This window comes from Cavia porcellus, unplaced genomic scaffold (genome assembly GCF_034190915.1).
Source record: "Cavia porcellus strain 051 isolate PalLab524CR breed Dunkin Hartley unplaced genomic scaffold, mCavPor4.1 scaffold_14, whole genome shotgun sequence".
NCBI lineage: Eukaryota > Metazoa > Chordata > Mammalia > Rodentia > Caviidae > Cavia > Cavia porcellus.
This window is the reverse complement of record NW_026947497.1, coordinates 1,329,629-1,347,398: the sequence shown is the minus strand read 5'-3', so window position 1 is coordinate 1,347,398 and position 17,770 is coordinate 1,329,629. Positions and strand designations below refer to the sequence as shown.

At 50.9% G+C, this 17,770-nt stretch overlaps 1 protein-coding gene across 2 annotated transcripts; it reads left to right on the top strand.

Annotated features, from left to right (window-relative positions):
• Positions 1-2,166: 2,166 nt before the first annotated feature.
• Positions 2,167-17,345, top strand: CUNH4orf54 (chromosome unknown C4orf54 homolog). 2 transcript variants are annotated; one of them, XR_010051378.1, is made up of 3 exons: positions 2,167-6,732; positions 12,970-13,079; positions 13,198-17,345. XR_010051378.1 is itself a non-coding variant. In XM_063260533.1 (2 exons), the coding sequence occupies exon 1, from the start codon at positions 2,307-2,309 to the stop codon at positions 6,699-6,701; it is 4,395 nt and encodes a 1,464-aa protein (XP_063116603.1). In that variant the 5' UTR covers positions 2,167-2,306; the 3' UTR covers positions 6,702-6,732; positions 12,970-17,345. The 2 variants fall into 2 exon arrangements, 1 of the variants encoding a protein (XP_063116603.1); XM_063260533.1 differs by having other exon boundaries at positions 12,970-17,345.
• The last annotated feature ends 425 nt before the right edge of the window (positions 17,346-17,770 follow it).

Below are 17,770 nucleotides of genomic sequence, written 5' to 3'. Positions count from 1 at the left end.
CTCTCTGTTTCTTCTCTGGCAGGGGACTAAGGGGCAAGACTCTCGACTGAGATTCTCCTTCCAACTCTGGGTACTCAGTGATTAAGGCTTGACCTACGCCCCACACATCTGACCTTGTAGTTTTATAGTTTTCCTACTGCAGGGCGAGCTCTGCTGAGATCTTTGTGCTATCTTGACAGACAGGGGCATATGGAAAGTGCTGGAACAACTCTTCCCTGGACTGTGATTGCATAATGAGCAGAAACTCTGCCTTCCACTCAGCTACGGAGCGTGCGTGCCTCCCGGAGCTCAAGCCCTCATCAGGTTTACTGGTCTAGGCACTGTCAGCCTCAAAACCAAATTTACGTGGGAACTGAAAATATGCTGCGCTCCTGAAGGTGCCAACTATAATTTATTTATAGGACCATGTTCCTTAATCCCAGAGTTCACAATGTGTACACAGGCTGATAATATGAAAAACACCACTAAGTTGGTTAATTTGTGGCCACACAGAGGCTAAGTCACCCCTAACTGATGATCTGGGTGTCCCGTGAATGCGGAAGTCGGCAAGGGGTGCAGCATCATGATGAAGACGCAGCTCTGCAGCCAGACTGCTTGGGTTTGAATCCTGCTACACAATTCCCTAGCATTTCTGTGCCTCAGCTTCCCCATCCAAGAAATCAGAACAATTATCAAACAAAACATCAGATTCTTATGAGGATTAAATAAAATACACACATTACAAAGTGCTTCCAGCACATACTAAGCAACATATAAATCGTAAATATAATTATTATTATCACCAGGAAACTAAGACTCGGTGCAGCTTCTTTTTCTTCTGACGTGCTCCACCTTGTGTTGAGCTCTGCACCCGCCCCTTGACTCCTTTTGTCTCCATGTTTACTGACACCATGTTTTCAAGCTGCCATTGCAGGGAGACAGGTAGGTGTGTTCACAAACTCCAGTGTGAAAAACTAGGTGCTCAGTGCCAAGGGCCCAGTGTCCTACCTGCCCACACGCAGAGCACAGGAAGGAACGCTTTTCTGTGTAGGGGAGGCATTCAAGTTGGAAGGGGATGGCTGATGGTGTTATTTTTGTGGCCCACAAATGTGGATGTTTAAAATAGGACTTTATTCAATCGGCATTACTGACACATGAACTATGCATAGCGGCAGAAATGGGCCTGGCAGGTGATGAAGGCCAGATCTCATCAAAACCAGGATGTAGGTCTCCACCGACAGTGCCGAGGCTCTGCTCAGAGTGTGGCCAACATGGACTCCCGCTGTGGGTGCTGGCAGACTTGGGCACAGTCACTGGCTCCTCTGCAGTGCTGCAGCCCGGAGCCCACAAGCATGGCTCCTGGCTCCACTCCCAGGAGCATGCCAGCGGCTCAAGTTTCCTCTTTGAGCCTCCCTCCGAGCCGCACTGTACTCACAAAGGGTAAGCATATTCCTTGTTCTTCCCTGTGGACCTGGAATGCCGCCAGCGTAACCCAATCATGAGCCTGAAGCTCAGGCTATATTTAATTGCAAGTTTATTGTCTTGTATCGTTTTAAAGTTTAAGGAACCATTTTTTGAGATGGGTAAGATATTGTAGGGATTTATAGTAGTGTAAGTATTGGTGTAGGTGCTCTTTTTTTTAGTGACCATTACTTAACATTTACCCAAAGTGCTAAGTTTTAGGTCTTTGAAAACTACCCATTTATATTTTGAGCAATGAGAGTAAGGATTATAAGGGGATTCTCCCTATTTTGGAAACAAAACTAAGCCAAAAAACGCAACAAAATAAAGCAAAACCAATGCAAAAGACAAGTTATGGCTCTCAGAGCATAATTTTGCAGAGAAATAGATGAAATATTTTTTTTTATGAAGTTTCGCTATGTTTGGAACTCATCTGAGTTGGCTTTCCAAAAAGAAAGAAAACGTCCAGATTTTGAGGCAAATATAAAACTATTGTATGTAAAACCGGGATTTTTGAAGTATTTCCAGAGCATCCTTAATTAATTGGAAGCACAATACAACGCTTGATTTGTTTCATAACAAGGGGAAAATCCATTTAAATTGGAGACTTTGGAGAGATGGCAACGAGCAAGGAATGCCTGCCTCTGTGCTGCACTTCGCTGCTGCCACAGGCGCCTTGATTTGAACCGGGGCCCACACGCGTCGCCACCCCCGGCCTCTGTTTCCATCTCTCAGAGCCTCCTTCCTTCTATTCTCAAGTGTGGTTTCGATATGTACAGGGAATGGCCACTAAAAATATTTCAGGAATGACGTGACCCTCTCTCGCCCCATTCAGGAACGGGACAAGGCTTTAGAAGAGGCAGCCCATGCTTTCTTTTCATTTCTGGAAGTTCAGGGGTCGACCTACGGATGCTGCTGCTTCCGGGGCTGATGGCACTCGGGTCTCTGGCGGCACACGGTGCCAGGTCAGCTGCTGGACAGGAAGGCTCAGCTGCAGAAGGCTGGCCGCGGTCTCAGCCGGAGCCGCGGCCCCCCGGTGTCAGAGCCCCTCTGCCGCCTGGTCCCTCCGCCTGGCCCCGGCCAAGACACCGGGGCTGAAATCCTTGCAGGCGGCAGCAGAGCCCGAGGTGCTCGCAGCCCCCGCCCACGGGGCCTCACTGTCCCTCCAGGGCAGCTCTGGCACCTTGTACCGCCTCTTCCTATCTCCGGGAGCCAGGAAAGGACTCAGCATGGAAGACACTGGCCGGGCGGCAGCAGGAGACCCGGCGAGCGGCGCTGGGGACCCTGAGGGGCAGCCGCCAGAAAACGCCCCGGAGACGGAGACGGGTGCGCGGCAGGGGAGCCCCCGGGCCGCGGCCCTGCCCACCAAGCCCGCTTCTCCCCTGGCCAGCCCCGCTCCTCCGGACTCAGGGCGCCGCTGCTCCTCCACCTCTACCTCCTCCTCCTCCACAGCAGACGCAGCGGAAGACCGCGGCCTCCCCGAGGCGCTCGGCTCCCCCGCGTCCCCCGGGGCGCCGGCCACCTCCTCATCCTCCCTGGGCTTCGACAGCGACGGCGAGGCGGCCGGGGGAGGGGCGCGGGGGCGCGCGGGAGGACCGAGCGGCGGGGGCGCGCGAGGCCCCCCCGGGCACGAGGACGCGCACTACATCACCACGCGCGGGATCCAGCCGAGCGAAGTGGAGCAGGACGCCGACTTCGACGTGGGGCTGGCCGCCCGCTGGGACTTCGAGGACAACAACGTGATCTACTCCTTCGCGGACTACGCCTCCTTCGGCGGCAGCGACGAGACCCCAGGGGACGTCACCACAGCCACCGAGGAAGACGAGGACAACAGCTGCTACCTCAGCACCCCGCCCAGCCCCGTCGCCCCGCGCTCGCCCAGCCCGGCCAGCAGCGACCCCGGGCGCGCGCGAGCTATAAAGGCGCAAGTCCCGGGGCGCGCCCAGCAGAGCCCCGCGCGCGCCGCCGGGCGTGCGGGCGCCATGAGCCTCCGCGCTCCGGCGGCAGCGGCTCGCTTGCAGCCCCGCGGCGGGGCCGTGCGCGCCCGGGAACCGGCCGACCGTTCCAGCGGGGCCTCCAGCGCTGTGAGCGAGCTGGACGACGCGGACCAGGAGGTGCGCAGTCTCACGGCGCGCGCCTTCCGCAGCCTCGCTTACCCCTGCTTCGAGGCGCTGCGTGTCAGCTCGCGCGAGTCCTCAGTCGCACTCTCCGAGGCCGGCTTCGGACGCTGGTCCACCTTCTTGGACCTGAAATGTGGCGGTGTTGGTGCACGCGTGGAGCAGAGCCTTCGGGGCAGTGCGGCGGGCGCGGCCGCGAGGCTGAGGCAGGATGGAGCGGAGCGGCCGCGCGCGCAGGCCCGGAGGTCGCAGAGCAAGGCGCTGGAGTTCGTGGTCAGTAAGGTGGAGGGGGAGATCAAGCATGTGGAGACGCCGCTGTGTTTCCAGGACGGGCCACGCGTGGTTACAGTGCTGGAGCCGCTGGGTTTACGCAGTGAGAGCAAGACCACCGCCGGAGTAGGGGGCGCCCCCGCCCGGAACAACGCCGCCCCCCGCGCCGATGGCGCGCACTCCAAGTCCACGTTTGCGTCCAGCCTGCTCAAGAATGTTATCTCTAAGAAAATGCGGCGCGAGCACGAGTTCCGCATGGAGCGTGGCGAGGTCGGCGACACGTCCTCAGAGCCCGAGGCCGGTCCGGGGCCCGAGCGCGCGCGCGGCCTGCAGAGGCAGAGCTCGCGCGTGTCAGAGGCGGGCTCTGAAGTCTCGGGCGGCGGGGCGCGCTCTCCCGTATTCCAAGCCCGTGCGCCCCGCGAGGCCGGAAGGGTACCGTCAGACAGCGGCTCCCAGGGTGCCCTGTTGCGCAGCCGGAACAGCGCGTTCCGCTCCTGGGGGGACCAGGACCCCGCGGCGCCCGAGGAGGACGTGAACGCCGGCGAGAGGTCCGGGCCGCGCGCGGCGGGGGATTGGAGGGCGGACCTTGGGGAGATCTCCGCCGGCAAGGCCACCCTCATGTCTCGCCTCTTCGTGCCCGGCATCCAGCAGGCGCCCAAGGACAGGCCGCCGGGGAAGCAGGCTACCAAGCACGCGGCCGCACAGGGACCCCCGGCCGCCGCCCGGGCCCGGGCCCCCGAGATCAAGATCCGGCTCGGCAGCGTGCGGCAGCCAGGGGCTGACTTCAGCATCGCGCAGCTGCTCACACCGCGGCTAGCAGGCGGCGCCCCCAATCCCCCCAGAGCTGGCGACGATGGAGGCAGAGCGCCACCCAGGGCGTTCCGTGGGGATGGTCTGGACAAGGTGCCTCAGTTCCAGGTGCGGGACGTCAGGGACAAGTCCAAGGCTCAGGGCCCACTCCACCAGGTGAGAGACGTGAGGAAGCTCATCAAAGGATCTGGTGACAGCGGCGACAAAGGCAGCGTCACGCCAGAGCAAGGGCTGGCGGCGCCCCGGCCGCACAGGTCGCTGTCGCCCGTGGTGATCACATGCCAGGCTGTGACGAACCGCAAGGACGATGGCACGGGCCGCACGCCAGGGCAGGGCACGGCGTGCGGCGGGGCGGCGGGCGCGACCTCCCCCGAGGGCACCGTCCTGGTGCACCGCGCGTCCGGCAGGCTGCCTGTGGCCACTATCGCGCCCAACAAGCCTGAGCAGGGCTCCTACCTTCCTGTGCTCAAGATCGTCACCAAGGCCTCGGCCCGGAGGAGCCCCGAACGGCCCCGCGACGAGGACGCGCGGGAGGAGCGCAGGGCCGCGGCCCCGGCGCGCGGTGCCTTGGAAAAGCTGACGGCCGCGGTGCGGTCCATGGAGGAGCGGTACAGCCTGGGCGCGAGCTCTTGGAAGCGCAGGAGTGACCCCCTGCCAGGGATGGCCGACAGCCACGTGCTGCCGCTCATCGCCAGTGAGGAGAGGGACGCAGCGGCGGCGCGGCGCGAGGGAGACCCCGGAAGGCAGACGAGGCCCGCAGGGGAAGCAGAGGCGCGCAGCCCGGCAAGCAGGACCCTGCGGCGCAGGAACTCCAACCCCGGCGCCGACAGCGTGTCCGCGCGCGCCGCCGCCTTTGAGAACCTGGCGCGAGAGCGGCCGCGGTCCCTGTACGTCCCTGCGGGAGCCGAGCGCACCCAGCCCCTCGCTCCGCTGCCTGGCGGCCGACAGGTGTCCACAGTGAGCGCCACTGGGGGTGTCGCTGGCAAGTTTCCTCAGGGGTCCTCTGCGGACAGCATCAAGCCTCAGGACACCCGATCGCCCAAACCTTCTCTGTCCACCCAGGCGCCCCCCGACGAGGCGGCCACCCGGAAGGGAGGTTCCGCTCCGGAGAAGGTCACTGGCGACGGTGATAACTATCTGGCTGTGCCCCTACGAGCCGATCCGCCCGGCTCCTCCGCGACCTCCCTCTGCAGCCTGCCCCCACTGAGTGCCCGCAGCCAGGCCCCTGGGAGTCCCAAGGGCGCTCTGGTCAGCGGGACCGGCCGTCCCGCCTGGCGCACCAAGCCGGAGCGCCCCCGGGAGGCTGCAGCCGCTCCCGCAGGCCCGCGCAGCCCTGAGCGCGCTCCCACGGCCGTGTATCCGCAGCCCCCGCCCTTCCCACTGGGCGCACAGGCACAGGTGCTCTGCTTCTCCCCGCCCGGCCTGCCTGGCCCCTCAGGCCCTGCCGGGGTTCCTGCTGGGGTCACCGCCGATCCCTTTCCGCAGCCGGCGGCCCCGCAGACGCAGCGCAAGATGCTGCTGGACGTAAGCACGGGTCAGTATTACCTGGTGGACACCCCCCTACAGCCCGCCACGCGCCGGCTCTTCGACCCCGAGACCGGGCAATACGTGGACGTGCCCATGACCTCGCAGCAGCAGGCTGTGGCGCCCATGTCGCTGCCAGTGCCGCCCCTGGCACTGAGCCCTGGAGCCTATGGGCCCACCTACATGATCTACCCCGGCTTCCTTCCCACTGTGCTGCCCGCTGGCGCTCTGCACCCCACGCCCATTGCGCACACGCCGGGGGGTGGCGAGCTCACTGTAGCCTCTCAGTCTCCCAGCAAAGAGGTGGCGACTGGGGCGGCTTTCCCCGAAGCGCCCTACTTTGTGGCCGCCGGCCAGTCCCCAGCCTCCCCGTCCTCCTCGGCCCCTTCGGCCGCGGCGCAGCTCGTGGGGGCCAAGGGCTTCACCCAGCTGCACCCCAAACCGGTCATCAGCATCACCTCGCAGCCCCTGGGGCCACGCCTCGTCGCCCCGCCCTCCTTCGATGGCACTACCATGAGCTTCGTGGTAGAGCACAGATGACCAGAGCACCAGAGTGGATGAGCAGCTGCTGGTGAGTGTTTACCCCGTGGATCAGGCTTGCGAGTAGGAGCAGCCCAGCTTCTCTGTTTGCAGCCCAAAACATTCACAGCAGGAAAGGTCGCCCCAGAATCAGGCAATTTGGAAGAATGGAGGTAAAGGCCATTTGTGAAGGAGCTGGTGTTTAGGCAGATTGCACCCACCCCTCAGTCCCAGGCCAGCCTCTCTCCTTGTACCTTTGCAGATTGCCCGAGCTTTCTTCAAGAGAAAAGTAGGAGGGAAGTGAACCTTCCACCTGCTCCTGCAGCCTTTGGAAAGTGTTTGCAGGAGAAGGAAGAGGAGCAGGAAGGAAAGAGGGAGAGGGGGAAATCTGGGTTTGTTTCTGGAGGTAGCTTCATAGCCCTGATCCCTAGATCCCAGGGCACACTGTGATCTGCTTGTTGCCCAGCTAAGAAAGGCAGAGGGACACTTTCCTGTTGAGAAATCTGCAGAAATGCTTCTTTTCTTTCCCTTCCCTGTTGGGCTGCAAATACCTTATATAGAGGATTGTATCTGGTTTTCTGGTGACTAGAATACTTTTCCTTAGGCAAGTCCGAGGTCTTTAATGACCCACATGCACACATGCATGTACATACAGAACACGTGTGCACACATGTGCACACATGCAGTTTGATTCCAGGAGGGGTGATTGGGAGTGCATTTGCCCTAGGACAAAGTGACCCATTGGTCTTGGGGCTGCTGTGGCAGAATCCAGTGTGCTGCTGGCTCATCCCACAAGGCCCGTACTTTTACCTTTAGAAGAAAATTCTATATTAACGCTCTTCAGTGAAACCAGACAGAAGAGTTTCCCAACACTTAGGTTAACCTGCACTCTGTCAGGAGTCCTTGCTGTAAATACAGTCCTGGAACCTGATCCTCGGGAGCTGGGACATCTCAGGTCAAACCCACAGAAGGGCAGAGACCTTCAGAGAGGAACATGAGTGGGTCAGAACTGTGAAGACGGATTTCCCCGTCTTACTGCCTCGCTCTTCACAGCGGGAAAGGTTGACACTGTAGGTGCCTCCAGGACTCCTGCTCCTCTGAAATCACACTGAATGAAAAGAGGAGATGGAGACGAGAGAAATCTCATTTACGTTTCTAAATTCGAGATTGTTTTTTCTACTCCCATGTTCTGCTGAAAAGGAACGTATCATTGCTCTTTCGTACAGACAGCTTTACATTAGGAATTAAGGTCACTGAATTCACCAGCGTGACAAACTAGCATTCTTATGTCTCAGGATGTCTTTCCCTCACCCATGCCTGAATGTCAGGTGTATTTCAAGTCAAGAGCCACTTAATTTATTTATGCATCATCACATTTACTGAATTATAAGACAATTTTAGGAACTGTTCAGATATCCTTGGAACTTTTCTAAGAATTCAGATACAAATACTAGTCTCATTTTAGTTGTAATCTAGAAACTGATGATTGAATTGCTCCTCTCCAAGAGTCTGCAGCAGGCACACACTGTGTGATAATCACACATAAAAGAGAAGTGGCAGATTAAGGATACGGAATGTGTACTTATTTGATGTAGAAAATAAAAATTTGAGTATGTGTAGGGTCAGAACCAGAGATGAAGGTTACTTTTGTCAAAGGAAAAGAGTAGATGGTAGGCAAAAGGGTTCTGGACCCTGGTGTGTGCGTGCACCTCTGGAATGGGAGGTCTGGAAGTGCACCTTTTTTATTTTTAGCAAACAGCCCTAAGGATACAAAGGCAAATGCTGGCTTCTTGGTTTACACAGTATCGTTAGAAACTAAAATTTAGCTTTTTGTGTCAGTATAAACAAAACAAAACAAAATGAAAAAACCTTATTAACTAAACTCAGATATGAATTAAAATTGTTTAAAAACTCACTCTCAAGAAAGTTCACTTCCAAAAAGAAAAAGTCAGATAGGTTAGGAAAAATATATAAAGTTGTTTTCTTTGTATAGGTTTTTAAAGTATGGTGTAACTATTTCAAAACACCATAGGGTGCTCCTGCAGATGGTCTTGGAGTTCTAAGAGGTGGCTTCAGTTCAGCGTTTCCTCTGACATCAGCCTTGTTGCAGGAATTTTCCTAGCTTAGCTTTTCTGGTCCAGCTTTCACTGCAGTTCCACAAATAGCTGGATTCAATCACAGTATTTCACAGAGAAATAAATTGGGACTTGGGAAGAGATGGTTTTGCTGAGGTTTGTGTGGGGCTGGCTTTCCTCTTAGCTGCACCACACTCACAGAGGCCACCCTGGGCATCCCTGGTGGGTGTGAGGCAAGGAATAGCTGGCAGGGTAGTGCAGCGAGCACCCCTGGCCAGCGCAGACACCTGTGCCCGTCCCTTACTGACAGCAGGCCCTTGGATGGCTCCGTCTCCATTTGCCTTTGTGCATGTATGCAAAATGCATATTTGAGGAAAATGCACTAATTTCCCTATTCACACCCACCTTCGCTGCAGCAGGAAAGGACTGATCCCACACATGCAGTAAACCTATGTTAGAGGGCTGTTGTAACCTTTAAGGTTCCTTCCAGCCCAGAGAGCAAGTATTTCCTTGCCTATTTTTAGCCCCCATGGCAGCAGGGAGCTTTCCTTTTCTCTTCCCCGTGTGTTTGAGCATGACCCTCTGCCATTTCCTTTCCTGAATGGCTCTAGTGTGAACATTTATGGTCCCCTTTTCTAAGAGCCTGCAACTCTCCATCTCGGTGCTTCCCCGACCTTGCAGGCTGCGACCCGTGTGAGAGATAATTAGTACTGTTCATCTTGTTAACCACTGCTGTTGAGCCTCTTGCTGCCCACCATGGTACCTGCATATGGCTTGCCCCACCTGGCCAGAGGGTCACAGAAGTGACTGTCTGCAGCACACCCCACGCCAGCCATCCCCCAACCCACTGCAAATGTCCCCACTTTGTTTTGTTGGGACTCGAATGCCTTTTTGCTGAGGCTATTTATGTTTTTGTTTCCCGTGACTCCAGGCACGCAGCTGTACTTTTCCCTGCCCTGATAGACTGCCTTTCCTGCCTGCCTACTCTGATGCCGAATTTTTGTTTTGAAATTTTGAGACTTGATACTAAGTACTATTTTCAAGGCATAAAGATAAAATGAAGGTGTAGTATTAACAAAAAAGAAGTTTGAGGCGCTCCCTTTCAAAGACAGGGTATTGGGCTAAGGGAAGTGCAGCTGTCTGGCTCCTCTTGAATGCTCCTGCTTTGTCCGCTAGAGCTTTGTCTGTTCATTTCTGAAAACTCTTTCGGTTGCTCCTACCTCTGCCTTTCCTCCTTTCTTCTCAGTTACTTCTGCCCTTAGAGTAGGATCTGGCGCAGCCAGTATCCAAAGTGGGAGAGAGAGCTGGGCTCCAGGAGTCATTTGTTCTGGGGGTGGAGGTGCCCAGGGGAGTTCTGAGCTCACCAGCTCCAGCCCTTTCATGTTACCATTGCCAGAGAGGCAGTGGAGGCTCCCAGAAATTGAGGGAGCTTCCTTTCGTGCTGCAGAGCTAAGAGCCTGGATTTGGCACTCCGGGGCCTCTTTTGGCTGCTGGCCTTCCATGTTTTTCTCCTAAGACCAGTGCTCTGAGAGCTGCACTCCTGGCGTCTGAGCCACCAGGCCCAGCTTCTTCCTTGTCATTTGCTTTGCTCCCTCACCTCCCAAGCACTGCAGCTTGGCGGACCTCAGGGCCAGGCCTCAAGCTCCCCTGTTTGCTCCTCACAGGTGGGGAGGCTCTTGTGCTGCAGTCTCTCTCTCTTCCTCCCGCGCTGTCAGCTGCCCCTCTTCCCTTACCTGTCTTTTTTGTGTCAGGCCTTTCTTGCTGCCAGACTTCTCTGAAAATATGTCAGCTTTGCATCTTGTCTGTTGGCCAGTCAGTGTGGCACAGAATTACTTATGTGACCCAGTCTGTCCTTGGGACTGCCCCACAAGCTTTTCCTAAGGCTAGCTTCATTCATAGGAAAATAGAAGTCTTGTCCCAGAGGCAGTAAAGCTCCTGGCTGGTTCTTGGCTATGGAGTGTGTGTGCGTGTGTGTGTGTGTGTGTGTGTGTGTGTGTGTGTGTGTGTGTGTCTGTCTGTCTGTCTGTCTGTCTGTGGTCTGAGACAGAGGCCAAGAAAGCAAAGAAGGGACTCGGCTAAAACACTGACCCTGAATCTGAAGGGTATCCAGTATATACACACTAAGCGTCTACCTGTGTTTTTATGTCAGTTAAATAATTAGCTGTCCTTAATCAGAACACTTTCTGTCCTGAGAGGAATCTGAGCCCGTCTGAGGATGTCAGTGGCTGCAGGGTGGTTCTGTGCACAGAGAGTGGAGCCAGGGTGTGGGGTGGGCATGAAGCAGGGACCCTGCTCCCTGCAGGTGAAGCATTTAGCTGAGCGGGCTGTACAGCTTTGACTAAGTAGGAGCACATTGCCCTGATGCCAGGGAGCCCGGCTCACACTCAAATGCTCTGGATCTCTATCTAGCACAGTGTCTTTCCCTCGGGGAGCCTCAGTACCTTGGCAGGCATTGGGGACATCTTTCAGGAGATGTGTGGAAATGAAGCATGGGCTGGTGTGTGGCACTCAGTAGGTGTTTCGATCCCTCAGGACAGAGCCCCTCCCTGGCCTTCTTTCTTCGTGTGCCCAGGCACAGTCCCCTGTCCTGGCATCTGAGGGCAGGTCCCTTGGCTGTGTACTACACTTTAGAGTCCTATGCGTGGCCTTCAGAGGTTACACAACTTGGGGCCTCTCCTGCCAGCTGTTAGTGGGGATTTTCCAGTCCATCCCGTGCAGGCCAGCCTGCCCAGCATCGTGCTGAGCTGTCACGTTGTCTCGGTTCTTAAGCCCTTCGAAGTCATCCTGCCACCATCCAGCAACAAGTGCAGTCGCCCTTTATCTCTGCTCAGGTCTTCATGATCAGCTGTACCTCAAGACATGCACATAATGCCTCCGACAAGTTTTCCGGCAGTTCTTACTATGCTGCCCTCCTGGGAGCTGGAGAGACTAAAGATTTCCAGCAAATTCTTCTGCGGTCAATGGAAGCAGAAACGATTTCCTGTGAATACCCTAATGCAATATCCTTATGCCCACCTGTCACCGAGCGTAACCCCTGAGATCGAGGGACAGATTTCTCTTCCATTTCTCAGACAGCTCTCATGGGTTTATACTACAGAGCCCCACCCTGCCACCCACCTCTCCTCTCTCATCCCCCCCTTCCTTCTTGGTATTTTTTCACTCACTTCAAGTATTTCAAACCTTGACAAGACGCAGCCAGTTATTGTCAAATACTTGACCACTTTGAACCTCTTCTGAACTCACAGTTTCTTCTGCAGATCTTTCCTGTTGTTGTGTCTCAAGGTAGAAGAGCAAGATGAGTGAATGAGAGGTCTTTAAACGCTGCTAGTGTTTTTCATGCTGCAAGTGACTTCTCAGTGTAAAGTATGAAACAGTAAAACAAACATAAAGTATGTGCATGTGAGCTGTAAAACCATAGTTATTCCTAAAGACTTCTTTTTCTTAAACATACATTTAAACAGGTCTTTCTCTAGACGACAGGGATGATTAAAATATCCCTTGCTTTCCTACTCGAATTGCATGCGATTCGTTAGAGAGCTGTTATTTGATGCTCCGTGGCGCTTGTTTTTCACATGATAGAGTCTTCGTAATCCCTAACCTGGACTCCACTCTGAATCTGTCCTCAAATATCAATTTATTGCTGTTAAAAAAATTCCTTTGGCAAAGTTGTAGTAGATGTACCAAAACCTACAGAAGTGGATAGACTATCAGTGCTGACTTGGAATGGGTTTCACCAAGTTATAGGTAGGTTCTACTTAACTTATCTTATTTGGAACAAAATGCACTGAGATCCCACATAATTTTGTTAATGGTCATTTGCTAAAAAATGCTTAGTGTAGTTTTTTTTCCACCATATTAGATTACTGACTCAAGATAAATTCCAACTGTTTGAATTTCATTTAAAAATCAGTTCTGCATGCTGATTTTAGAAATCTATATATTATACTATTTTATCCATGTTATGAATAATTTCAGTGGAGCTACACATTTAACTTATATGGGTTTGCAATAGATGACTGACTTAATTAAGTCAGTGTAATGTGTGGTAGTCTAGAAACACATTTACCAAGCACATTTTAAAACGTAAACTTCATCATTATTTGTAATGATACTAAACCAGTAGTCAGATTATGTTTTGACATTTTTTCTTGCTTCTTTAAAATTAAGATGTGCTTCTACACTAATAACCTTTTCTTTGATTTTTCTTTTTGTAGGAGCAAGACAGAAATACGACTTGATCTGAAAATTGCATCGTAATAAGAATTCATCTGAAAAAGCTCTTTCTTGTGTATAAATTTTAATTTTTGCCTCTTATAAGCTGTGTGTAAGTTGATATATTTTCCTAAACAACTCTCTTAAGCCAGTTTTTATTATTTCAGTTTTAGGAAGGTGCTTGATTACATCTCCCCTGTACAACCATTTCTTTTTGTATTTTAATGCAGGATTTTGCTCTCTGCTCCCTACCCCAATCCTGCACTATTAGGCGGAGACCCCTCGAAGTATACATGGTTCAGCCACACAACCAACCCCACATCAGAATGAAACGGGCTCTGTGCAGACCAAGACAGCAAGTCAGGCATTTGGGTCACAATTTGCCTCATAGGTTCTAGGACTCAACCGAGCCTGACCCGCAGAGTCTTCACCCACAGCAGTAGGCTTTAAAGACGCTAAGTCTGCACTGAGTCCCCATCAGCCAAATCTCACTCTCGGTTGCACTCTGTCTGTCCTTTTACCAGGCTTCGCTTGATTTCAGGTGTAATTGTGAAAACTGCTGGTTTTAACTTTTGTGCTGTTTTAATTTTTCCTATTTGTACAATGCCAGGACACTGTTTGTTGCCCTGAAATAGGAGGGCTTGAGATACTGGAAGACTATCAGTGCTGACTGATACAGTAGTTGCACTTAAAATTATACTGTTAGTCTGAAAAAGGTGTGAGTATGTTTTCCTCTTCAGAATCGAACCTTTGTCATGAGCTCATAGTTTTATCTTCTTCAGTGATTTCCTCTGGTTGTGGCTCCCCTCGCTCGGGTCCTCTGGGGTATGGAGTGCACCCTGTGGGGAGAGTAGTGTGTGGGCCTATGCTGTCCCAGCAGCAGTGACCTAGCATGACTTCTTGTGAGGCAGTCCTGCAGGATGTGAGCGGTCAGATCTCAGGTCTGCGCTGGCCCTGGGTGTTGCCCTACTTGTCACCCTTCTGAGGGCTGTCGGAGAGAGTATTCCCTTGTGTCCTGGAGAGTGGTTGAACAGATGCCTGTTTAGCCTGTTGTGATCAATAATTTCGTCACTGTATACTCAGCCGACATTGTCAAAATATTCTTTATTACTTTCTAAAGGAGTAGCCCTTCAAAACTTGAACATTTTCCTAAGATTTGTTCATGGAATCTCTTTCTTACTTGTTTAAAGCATTGAAATAATTTGTGAAAAGCGTTGTTTTGATTTTAGTGATCATCCATGCTTAGTTTCTGCTTAAAATTTCTCCTCAAAGCCATAGAAATTTATGCTGCTCTCAAGTATGGTTTATATACTTTTATTATGTTGAGGTCATGCTTCCCACCCAGGCTCTTTTAAAAAACACTCGATTTAACTTTAAGGTCCCTCTCTACAGGGATTTCACTCTTTAAAACAAAGCAAGTCCTCCTGGGTAAAGAGAAAGATCTGAGCAGGAAGTCAGCTCTGGCCACTGTCACTCACTTGCTGGGCCGAGGAGCAGTGACACAGAGCGAAGCTTTACTCTCTGTGAGCCATGACACACAATGCTTCGTCTCTGTATATAGGAGAGATGCCAGGAATATGCTCTCTTTACCTAGAAATTTTAGCTGGGCACCTGAATAGATTCACTCCAGAATGTCCTTGATTTTTCATCATTAGTGAAAAATTCCTCTGGGGAGGAATTGGCCAGTGTGAGGCTACTTCATACGCAAATAGGAAATTAGAAGCCACTTCAGAGATCCTACGTCTATACCACTCAAACAGCACTGTGAAATCTCAGGTATCTGTCTGAACATGACTCTTGAGACTGTTATAGGATGGACAGCACCTGAACTAGTACACCTGGTTTAAAACCCACATTGCTTGGGAAACCCCAGTGGCTATGCTGAATCCTCTCCTTTTGTAAAAAAAAACACACATGAGAACGGACACTATGGACCCACAAATGACCACCATCACCAGCAGATGCAAGCCTTAAATTCACACACTGAGGTAAACCAAGGTAGAAAGTGGGAGAGAAAGAGCTGTTCATTGTTTTGGTTTTTATCTAAGAGGCTGAGCCATTTGGGAAGTTGCCAAATATATAGAAATTGTTCAAGTGTTCTTTCTGTGTTCTATACTAGCTATTGATATTTTGGAGTTCTCTGTGCCATAAAACCTTGCAAAGCTGCTAGGCTGCTCACTACCTCAGTCCCCGGGGAAAGAACATCTTGGTGGCCGTGGAGTAAATCTCAGCCTCACGTATCACCTTGTCATTTCTTGAGGCTGTGTAGACATTTGAACAAAGTAGTCAGAACAAAATAAAACAAGTCAGTGAAGCCCTCTGAAACAAAACTATTAACCTCGGCAATGTCCCTTTCACTACTGAACTGCCCTTTTATGACTTACATACATGAAACTCCTAAAGCAGCATGTCCTCAGAGAGCCTCGAGCTTGCATTTGATCAGATTGCAGAGTCGGGTTTTTGTGCTTTCCTCCTCTCAGGGATTCCCAGGCAGCTCAGTTTTCCTAAGAACCACAGGACAAACTATAGAAATCTTGACCTATTTTCTTCTCTTTTTCCCTATCTGTAAAAGGTTTATGTTTAGATAGACCCTCGAATTTTTCTGGAAAATTGCACACATACGTAACCAGGATGAACATTGACTTCACTGGAATGTATTTTCTTGAAAACACTCATTGAACTCACCCTCAGGATCTAAGGAAGCTCAGATATGCAGATAGTGACTTAGCGTATATGCTCTCTAGATAACTTGTCACTGAGTAAATGAGCTAATATAAATTATACTCTGACAACTTTGTGATAAATCTCAAATATTACACCTGCATTTCAAATCTATCATTATTTCATTAATGAAACATTTCTTTCTCTTCATTTCTGACTTGACTTTGTCATACTTGCCTCTTAAAAAGGCCAGCTGCATTTTGATTGTCTTCATCTATCACAGAAACAGACATCTGTGTTTGCTCTAAGTAGAATGCTCATGCTACCTGAAATGATATTTGGACTGCAGGACAGTACTGATGCCTAAGCAGGCTAACTAGGTTAATCTCACGATAAGTCTATATATGTGTATAGGGAAATACATTCAATAATAGTCTGTATTTAAAAGTACCATAGCATACATTTTCCTATGTGGTGCTTGAGGAGTTTCATTCTACAGTTTACAAGGTGTAGATTTGCACCCCAAATTCTCAGGGTATGTTATTTTACCCAAATACTTGAATGAAAAAGGTGCCCTATATGTTATCAGTACTTTTGAGGGGAAACATTATGTGTAAGTTTGTTTGATAAAACTAGTTATAAAAATCAAAGCCATAAGCTGTTTGGCTTTTACATAATTTCTAAAAAGATATATGTATACATAGATAAGATATATTTTCAAGAGAGTGCTTTTATTCTTTAACTTCTGGGTCCCAAGTAGACCTCACAGGTGCATAAACTCATTAATAAAGCATGTAGCATTTGCTAAATGGTGAGTTGAGCTTGAATGTAAGCAGGATTGCAGACCCTGGTCTCCAGAAAGAATCTGTGGCTGTCTGCCACATGTGTGACAATAGAGTGCAGAGGAGGATTCTGAAAATTGCCCTCCTTCATGGGCCCCATGTCTCAAAAGAGAACGGAATGTTCACAGGCTCATTTGTAAGCTTTTGACCTTCAGTGTTTCATGTTGTGACAAGAGGACATTACCAGACGTATTCCTGTTCAGTTCATAATGGTGCAGAATAACACACACACACACACACACACACACACACACACACACACAGAGTTTGATTTTTTCTAACTTTCTGATTTTTTTTTTACAATCTATTGTTAATGACATAAAATCCTTGCCAGGGCTCCCTGATAGCCCTCCTGTACCCATTTTCTAGGAGGTGGTCCTTTTTCTCATCCCTTTGAAGATGTGTGTCCCTGTATTTACATACGGATTGTATTATTGTATGGCAGAGTGGTGGCTGAAAAGAACGTGAAGACAGTAGAAGCTGTGTATGAGTAGAAGAGAGTGTGTTGTGTGACAAATAAGAAAGGACAGTGGATAATGCTGAATTCCAATCTAGTGTATGGAGAGAATGTGAAATTTTCAAAGCATCAATGTAAAACTTGGTGGAAAAGTGTTCACCTGGGTTTGACATGGTTCAGTAATAAACCGAAGTGAGCTTGACTAAGGAAACTTCAGGTCCAGTTCACCAGCTCTGGAGTTGTGTTTTCAGGGAGTTGCACGTGGAGAAACTACTGAGCAGGATTCTGTGACACTAGCCTACTGAACTTTAATTGCCAACGTTTATAAAATGATTGTGCAAATCTTGTGCATTGGTTTATTTTGATTGTTTTGAATAAAAGTTTTGTTTTTTTCCAGTAAAAGTAATTACAAAGAAAACATGCATCAATTGTCTTTATTTTAGCTCAAAAACCAGGCTTTTGACATTTTCATTTTCTTCTGATCTCTAAGTCTTTTGCTTAATTCAAGTATTCTATTAATATAACACATCTAGGTACTATTCATTTTTCTCTTGTCCACACGTTTAGTTGGTTAAGGAAACACAAATCTGTCACCCGACAGCTCTGGAGATCAGAAGCCTGCTGTGGGTTCTGCCCTGTACCCAGTGTCTCACCAGGCCCACCTCTTCCTGGACCCAGGCTGCCTCATGGAATACATTGCCAGGAGCAGAGTTATGGTTTGTATTTGGATGTCCACTGCCTCATGAGCTCAGACGTGCAGCTTTTGGAAGCTAATTGAATCATGGGCATGTGACCTGAACTTAGGCTAGCCACCAGCATATGAACAGGTTCCGGGGTCTTCAC

Excerpts from the sequence above, each read along its gene's own strand:
- CUNH4orf54 (XM_063260533.1), top strand. The coding sequence starts at position 2,307 with ATGCTTTCTTTTCATTTCTGGAAGTTCAGGGGTCGACCTACGGATGCT.